The sequence below is a fragment of the Parus major genome, chromosome 9, assembly GCF_001522545.3.
Source record: "Parus major isolate Abel chromosome 9, Parus_major1.1, whole genome shotgun sequence".
Classification (NCBI taxonomy): domain Eukaryota; kingdom Metazoa; phylum Chordata; class Aves; order Passeriformes; family Paridae; genus Parus; species Parus major.
In genome coordinates this window covers 18,086,688-18,095,554 of record NC_031778.1, presented here as the reverse complement: position 1 = coordinate 18,095,554, position 8,867 = coordinate 18,086,688, and the positions used below count along the sequence as shown (strand labels likewise).

Sequence of the window (8,867 nt, the reverse complement as noted above, 5' to 3'; positions counted from 1 at the left end):
TGAGGGGCCGCGGGGCGCGACTCACCGCGTTCTCCTTCCCCCAGGAAAGAGAGGGCGAGCATCGACACCGAGATAAAGCGCTTCATCGCCAAGAAGGCGGATCTGCTGTTCGCGCACTCGTGGAAACCCAACGGGCCGATCGAGGACACCATCGAGGAGAATGAGGGTGTGTGAGTTGGGGGCGCGTCACTTTATAAGGACCGCGCTTGAATTTACGGTGTCTTTAAAAGCAGGCTTCAAATTTTTCCTGTTGATTTTTATGGGCAATACATAAGCTTCCTGTTAACACAAAAAAAATCATTCACGTGTTTTGCTGTCGTGAAATATTTTGTGATCTCAGGGTGTAGCTTGGCCATTTGTAACTGGCTGTGCCCTTGTTGCAGAGTGTTACGCTGTCATGCCACCGCTGGAGAGGTTCTTGGAGGTGCCCAGGGAGGAGAGGAGAGAGCTGTTCTTCCGTGACATTGAGCGTGGCGATATCGTGATTGGGAGGATTACCTCTATCCGTGAATTTGGCTTTTTCATGGTGTTGATTTGTCTGGGAAGTGGTGTCATACGGGAAATTGCAGATTTGGAAATCACTGTAAGATACAGCTTTGGTCAATACTTCATTTTTGACATAATTTTGTTGTCTCTTGCATCTCTAATGGAGTGGAATGTGTAAAGGTGAAACAACTTTGGGATGATGGGTAGTGCTTGATTTTGTGGGCAGCTTGAAATACTTTGCTCAGCCAGTGAACATGTCTTGCTGTGACCCACATTATTAGCTTGAAAAGGTCATCATTTGTGGGCTTACGAATTTTTACTTGAACCAAGCCATGTTTTAAGAATTGCAGTTCTGATGTGCATTAAGCTTAAAATAATCTTTTTTGGCTTGGTCTTGGGGAAGAAAAAAACGCCAACCCTATGGCTTCATTTATGACATTCCTTGTTCTGTTCTGTTTCAGGCCCTGTGTCCTGTGAGGGATGTGCCTCCTCAAAGCAACCATGGAGATCCTCTGTCTTACTATCAGACTGGCGATCTTATTCGAGGTGAGTAGCTGCAGAAGTTGTCAGGAATGAGTTTGTCTTGGGCTTGAGCCATTTCTGTAATTTTATCCTTTCCTGTATTGTTTCTGCAGCTGCGCTCAAGGACGTTGACCGTTACCACGAGAAGCTGGCGGTGTCGCTTTACACCTCAGCTCTTCCACCCAACCTTTCCAGTACAAAACTGGGTGTGATCACCTCTGATGACTTCCCACTGCATTATAAGTAAGGATGTGTTGTTTGGCTGCATTTGCTGGGTGCAGTCAGGGTGTCTGAAGAGCATCTCTGACAGGCTGGCTGTCCCTTTCACTCCTCATGGGGCTTTCTGATTTAATTGGGTGATCACGTCCTCCTTGTTGTTTCTCTCTTTAGCATACTTGTGTCTGGATATGTAGGTGTGGTTGGCTTTTTAGCTTCTTTCCAAAAATAAAAGGAAAGTAAAAGGCAAGGTGAGATATCTGTTGTTCCTTTTGGACTGTGTTAAAAATTGAAAAACCCTCAAAACCTTGGGGGACTGGAATATGAATTCTTAGCATTTTGAAATTCCCCTTAGAAAATGGGGACACAGCTGTCTGTAATATTTGTAGTGTTTTTGCATGTCCTGGAGATACAGGGTGGGTGCCCAGATAGGTTTCTCACTTGGGGAAAGGACAGAAGCGTTGGTCAATAGCAAGGAAATACATGCCTGTAGAAGAGGACAGTTTGTGAGCAGTAATACAGATACCATACAGGCATTTTTATTCTAAACATAAGCATGATGAAGTAGGGTACAGAGCCTGAGGTCTCATTTGTGTACATTGGTGCTGTTTTTAAGGCGAAGCCTGGAAGTTGCCAGCACAGGAGAGACATTCGAAGAGGTTTTGCATCGTTCCCCAGGATTCGCTAATCCATCATTAGTTGAATATTTAGCAGAAAAACTGGGACTAAGTGAGTCAAATCCACCGTCTTTGCTGAGAAGTCTTCAAATGTAAGTGATTTTTACATTGTTCCTCTCCTGTAGCTCTGTGGAGATTATTCTAATCCATTGAAATAGACTTGTGAGTGGGAGTCCTAGACCACTTAAACCTTTTACGTTTTCACTTGCATGACTGCAGCATACACATCCTTAAATATTTAAAACCAAACTCCTCTAGAGTAAGAAATTTGCATTTGAAATCCTATTGCTCTGAATAGGCAAGACACCTTACCACACACAATGTTTGATATCAAATACTGATGGAATTTATTGTGTAGCTCCTGTCATCATCTGTGGATTGAAATGCAGGATGTTTAGGTTTTAATGTCTTCCCATAGATGTTCATTCACAGTGTTTATTTTAGTAATAGGTTTGACCCCTTTTGTGATTTATGTTGTGACCCCTACATATGTTAGGCCCAAAGCAGGTGTGGGTTTTGGATGCTTTTGTTAAATGTACTCCAGTTTTACTGGTTCTGTTCAGCACGTCTAGAATGGTTTGGGAAAAACTGGTTTCAGAAATATGAAAGAACAGACCTGACTAAGGGAGAGCAGTAAGGCATGAACAAATAATTTTTTGGCTTATTTCAACTGCACTGCATACTGTAACCTTAACCTTGTAGACTCAGACAGCCAGCTTGATGTTTTTATTTGTTTGTTCCTTAAAGCAAAAATTTTAATGAGGAAGATTTTGCCCCTGCCTTGAGGAAAAAGCAGTCCGCATCTTGGGCCTTGAAATGGTATGTGATACTTTTTCTTATCAAAGCTTGTTGTCAGATTGGGTTACAGATTATATTTCTGCAGTTTTTCCTCTGTATGTGTAGCAATGTAACCAGGATATTACTGAAAATAAACCTATATGCCAAGTGGGAATGTGACAGATCAAGTCCTGAGATTCAGTTCCAAAATCTGTGTCAGGTTTAAGGGAGTTGTTCTTAGAATATTTTTAATATCCTGACCCATTCTAGAGTTGAGAGCAAGATTTGTGATAACACCAAGCACACAATTTTCTGTTTTATAATTGAGTGTTGAATGACCTCATACTTGTCAAGTCATTTAAGCCACAGACTGTAGATGTAACAAGTGCACTTGCTGTCTTTGCAAAGTTAAATGGAGCAGCAGCCCTGGATATTTACTTGTGCTTTTACACTATGCTTTGTATTTGCAATGTTGATTAATTGCAGAAAAGGTTGCTTATAATGTTAAATTAAATTTTAATTTTTAAGAAAAGTATGTAATGAATTGCTCTGAAAATCAACTTATACTGATTCTCTTCTAATAAGTTAATCTCTTGGAAAATGTGCAAGAAATGTTCAGGTAATATGAAATGTAAAACCTCAGGATATTTGTGTGAGATGAGCTGGTTTGAGTGTGTACCATCTGCCCATATCACCTTGTGCCATCACTCTAATGGGGATTTTTAGCTTTGGATATAATTAAGCCTGTTCAAGGTTAATGGTGGTAGGTCACACATAGTTTCACACATAGGAAATTGTTTAAACAATAATTCCATAAATCAGAAACAATGTAATATAGTAACACTGTCTGCAGAAATGCTCTTGAGTGCCTTAAGATACTGGATTAAAGGCAATACGTTTTTGTGTAATTAGGTCAATATCACCTAACTGAAGTGCCAGTGTGAAGTACACAATAACAAGGTCAAGTTTTAACCTGTCTCTTGTTTGGAATTGTAATTTGTGAGTAACAGAACAATCTGCATAGACTAACAGTACATACTATTTTCTAAATATTTTTTTCTCCAGTGTAAAGGCTGGGGTGGATTATTTTAAGGTTGGGCGACATGTGGAAGCCATGAATGAGTACAACAAGGCTTTGGAAATTGATCCACAAAATGTTGAAGCTTTGGTAGCACGTGGAGCTCTGTAAGTCTGCTTGTTTCATTTTTTTCTCCCTTTTGTAAAACAGAAATATCATATGTTTAATATACAACTTTCTGTTGCTCTAGGTATGCAACTAAAGGAAGTCTGAACAAAGCCATAGGGGATTTTGAAACCGCTTTAGAAAATTGCCCTACCCATAGAAATGCAAGGAAATACCTGTGTCAGACCCTTGTGGAAAGAGGCGGGCAGTAAGTGTTGGGGTTATGAGTTTGGTTGGTTGTTAACAAGTTTTCTCATCATATATTTTTTTAATACCATTCTAGTGAGGACGCAGAATGGCATCTTTCCTTCCTGGCTATGTGTTTAAAGAAAAATAAAAGTCCTTGGAAATAGCCATCCTTGTGTGATTGTGGTTTAGACTTGGTCCTCTGTCCCAGTTAAAATCCTGGAAAAATATTTGAGGTTTAATCCTCAATATCCTTTTTAATCCTTGATACCCTTTCACTGGTAGGATATCAGGCTTGCATAAAGTCCTGTGAATTGTTTGAATATATTCCAAATGGTTGAGGATTGTTTAGTTGTTTTTCTTTAAAAGTTTTGAAACAAAATTATGCTCTGTTACTCTGCTGAAATATTGGTGACCCACTCTAATGCAAAATAATTTTAGTTTTGAATATTCAGGGAACAGGTTTCTTTTAACCCATGTGTTAAGAAGAGAGAGACAGTATTTTTGAAACTGGAATTGATATTTCAGAAAATAGTGTTACAGGTCAGAATTAGGAGATGATAAGGTGAGAAACTATTGTGTTGTTAGTGAGGTGAGCTGAGATGACAGAGGGAGTCTCAGAGGGATGCAGGGGTAGTGTCATAATGCAAATAACAAATACTTTCAAATAAGAAATAGCTGTCAAAGTCTGTGTCCTAACTGTATGTGAATTATCGCTTGAATTTTAGGTTGGAAGAGGAAGAGAAACTGCTTAATGCTGAAAGTTATTATAAAAAAGCTTTAAGTTTGGATGAGACTTTTCAGGAAGCAGAAGAGGCCTTAACAAAACTCCGTAAGCACGTGCAGGTGATTCTTTACTTTCTTTTCATATGGTGCTCTCGGTGACAATAAATAAACATCAAAAATCATATTAAGTCCTTTGAATAGAGAGGGGTTAAATTGATGGTTTGTCTTATTCTCTGCTTCCCGACTCCACAGTAAATGTTTTCTAGTGAGCATTATGGCTGTACCTACCAGAAGAAAGGTACCTCTTGGTGACTCCACTGTTTTGGGATAGTAAAGAAATGCCAGACAGTGGAGACAGGGAAAGAGCAAAGCAGGGATAAGAATATCCCATCACACAGTGTGATTAATAAGGTTAATTTAAAACATTCTGTGAATACAAATGTTCAAAGTGTAAAACACCCCAGCCATATAAACATTGTTACCATAGTCTGGCCAGACCCTTGCTCCTTGGGGTACTTAGAGAAAGAGAGTAGCACCAGGCAAAGCTGAGGCACAGGGAGCTCACATGAGAGGGAAACGAAAATGTAATTGAAATGAAAACAGCAGGAGGTGGAGGGTGGGCGGGCAGACAGTTTGAATATCTCAGCTTTCTCCTCTGCTGTCTGGTGGTTTTTCTCTCTTCCCTTGCACGCAGCATGTTTCCCAGGTGAGCCTGCTGGGTCTCTGTGCTAATCTGAGCTGTCATCTTTTCCCTTTTATTTACCTCCTTTGCTTGTGTTGTCTTCCAGAGTGGGTCAAAAAGTAGAGCACTGAGGAACAGGCTTGTGTTGTTCTGTGCTTCTGCATGTGAGGATGTACACAGGCTGGGGTAGAGGGCCTTAGTCAGCAGTTCTTCAGTTGGTGGAGCCATAATGCTGACAGGATGTGTGGAAACAAGGGGGAAGAGGAGATAGGACAATCTGATAAAACTGAGCTACACCAGAGATAAAGAGGTGCACGTTATTTGAGCAGTACCTGCATTTGGCTGCTTTAGAAAGAGGTGTCAGTTAAAATGATGAAGAATATTCTCATCAAGTAGGAGATAAATGTTATTCCTTTGACATTGTCCTGTAGTCATTGATGCAGCAGATAAAGAATATGACAGCTGTTGTTTGTTGCTATGCATGGCCTTGGCTGCACTGAAGGCTTTTCTTTCTTATAGCTGTTAAGACAGTTGCTGAGTTTTGAAAACTAATCAGACTTCTGCTCAATCTCAATAGAGCAACTCTGTAGAGCTGTAAGTGGCAGAAGTCTGATCTCTTATGGACTTAAGTAGTTTAAGGATTATTTTTCTGCTTAGATGCTCTCCTGCATTTACCTGTAACTTAGTACATAAGTCTGATATTGTCCCTGCTATGTAGAATGGCTGAAACAACTGCAGTGTATTTTCCTGTAATACTGATTATGTGTTTTTCTCCAATGCATTTCCCTCTGAACGGAACTGTTGCTGCTGTGCCTGCTGTCTGGTGCTGCTCATCATCACCAAACCCCTGGAACTTGATTTCTTACGTAAACTATGCATCAAACTGCTCTGTGAAATTGTTACAAAACGGTTTGTATTCAAACATGGCCAACTTGAATTCATCTTCAACTGGGTTCTGCCATGTTTCTCTTGTAAACTACAATAATGATGACACGTTCCCTCAAACTCTCCTCTCTGTTTTGGTTGGTTGGGGATTTTTTCCTTATTTTTCTACATGTTGGTAATATTGGGGAATTTTTGCATATTCTATCTGTAACTTTTGGGCTCTATGCTTCCTGGTGTGCTGGATCATGGGTACCACTGCAATGACTGGTCAAATATATTTTTTAATGGAATAAAAACTGCAATATGGTCCTTAAATATAAACCTGTCACAATGGCCAATACCAAATTCCTGAACAATATTCATTTTTGGTCTGGGAATCCTGGTAAAACATTCCTGGTGTATACATTTGGATGGGGTTGAATGGGGGTTAATACCCGTGTTAACACTACTAATGTAATCTTTTTTATGATGCTTGGGTTCAAAAAAGAAATCTTTGGAAATGAGGGAGAAACAAGCTGCCAAAGAAGAGAGACAGAAAGCAAAGAAAATAGAAACGAGTGCAGAAAAATTGCGTAAGCTCTTAAAAGAAGAAAAAAGGTAACTGTTACATTCAGTGTACTGGTTATGTGGCAATTAGTGCAGATGACACTGTGAGCAATCCATCTCAACAAACAGTAAGCTGGGGAGAACTTCTCCCTGGGTAAGCTGCTTTTCCCTCAGAATGTTTTTGTAGACAGTGTCCTTTAGTGCAAACAACCTTTAATGGAGGTGTGTGTGGAAGAGAAATTGTTTAAGGAATACTTTGCAATGTGACATATTTGCAAAGCGTAACGCCATGTGAAATTGGGAAAGAGGTCTTTCATAACAAAATGTTCAGTGGATTTAATCTTTTGATGAAGAAATGACATTTGAAATTATCTTGCCAGTCAGGCTCAGTTTCTGTTCCCACCTTACAGTCCAAGCTGGGGAATGCAGATTTGCTTTCTATGTGTAGTTTTTGCCTGATACTGAAGATCATCTCACAAGTTAATTATTTTTTTAGGTTAAAGAAGAAAAGGAAAGTATCGACTTCCTCCTCCTCTTCTTCTTCTTCATCCTCCTCCTCTTCCTCCTCCTCCTCCTCATCATCATCCAGCGATTCATCATCAGATGTATCAGCTTCTTCTTCCTCCTCTTCCTCTGATCACAAGAAACGTAGGAAAAAGCGTCGGCACAGATCTGAGTCTGCTCGCAGCTCCAAAAAAAGCTCATCTAGAGCTTCTTCCCATTATAAAGATCAGAATAGGAAAGAGGAGTGGTATTCCCCTCCAGCTGATACCTCTGCTTCCTTTCTTAACCAAAGTTTTGAAGTGGAAAAACTGCTGGAAAGGCAGGACAGCGTAGCATGCTCAAAAATGGAGGTAAAAGAGAAAGACAGACACTATTCTTTTTCGAGGACTTCAGGTGATGATGAAGACACTTTTGGAGGTAGGTCTGAAGACTCAAGAGATTCTTACAGTAGCTCCAGAAGTCAGCCAAGTCATAGCAAAACTGAAAAATACAGTAAACCAGAGAGATTTTTCTCCAGTTGGAGGGGTCCTTCAGGTTCGTATCATAAATCAGATTATAAACCCAGGATGCATTATTACAGGAGATTTGAAAGGGATGGAGAGTGGAGAAGAGAGCAGTTTAAGAGACATGGCTCAGGTCAAGACAGGTATTACATGTCCCCAGGGTCTGACTATTCTGGCAGGTCAGGGGGAAGGTACAGGTCATATTCTAGCAGCTGCTCTCATGAAGGTGACAAAGGTTATGATAGTGACAGGCAGCATAAAAATGAAAGCGAGTCTAACAGTAGAAAAAGAAGTTATGAGGAGGCTGATAAAACAAAGGAACCAGATGAAGAAGTGTCATTAAATGGTACAGAACAAGCAGAAAGTAGTAAAAGAAATCTGCCTCAGAACTTAGTAAACATATTCAATCAGATAGCTGAGTTTGAGAGGGAAAAAGGAACTAAGCAGAAGAAACAGTGAAGTACCTGAGAATACACTACTTGAATGAGTGTAGTTATGTGAACTTTTAACTTAGTATCTTGTGAGGAAATACATACAAAGAGTGAAAGGCAGAATTTTCTGCCTTTCAGAATGTCAAAGTATTCTAAAAGATCATATGTTGGAAAGAGATGGAAGAATATCTTACATAAAACATCAGTTACTATTTAAAATACAAGTTTCCTGTGCTCTTAATTTGAGGTGTTCCTGTACAATATTCTGTCTGATGGGCTGAAATCCCTTGACACTCCAGGGCATAGTTAGCTGTGCTCACATCAAATACGCACTTTAACAACAGCTGGGCTTGGTTTTCCTTGTCCCTGGGGTACTATTGACTCTTGATATTCTTCTATCAAACTTAACTTCCAGCTATAGAAAAGGGATAACAGAATGAGGTCATGTGCCATCAATGTATATAGCCCATTTGATCATTAAATTTTCTTAATTTTTCTTAAATTTTTGTGTCTGGGTTTTTGTGAATGTTGCTGGGATGTTTC

General features: G+C 39.8%; 1 protein-coding gene across 1 annotated transcript; it reads left to right on the top strand.

The window, feature by feature from the left end:
- Positions 1–9: 9 nt before the first annotated feature.
- TTC14 (tetratricopeptide repeat domain 14) lies at positions 10–8,826 on the top strand. The gene is given in 11 exon segments (XM_033516687.1): positions 10–166; positions 384–583; positions 948–1,032; positions 1,122–1,251; positions 1,841–1,993; positions 2,649–2,720; positions 3,744–3,863; positions 3,947–4,069; positions 4,776–4,893; positions 6,828–6,937; positions 7,383–8,826. Coding segments are annotated over 10 exon segments (2,076 nt in total). The 5' UTR covers positions 10–166; positions 384–397; the 3' UTR covers positions 8,362–8,826.
- The last annotated feature ends 41 nt before the right edge of the window (positions 8,827–8,867 follow it).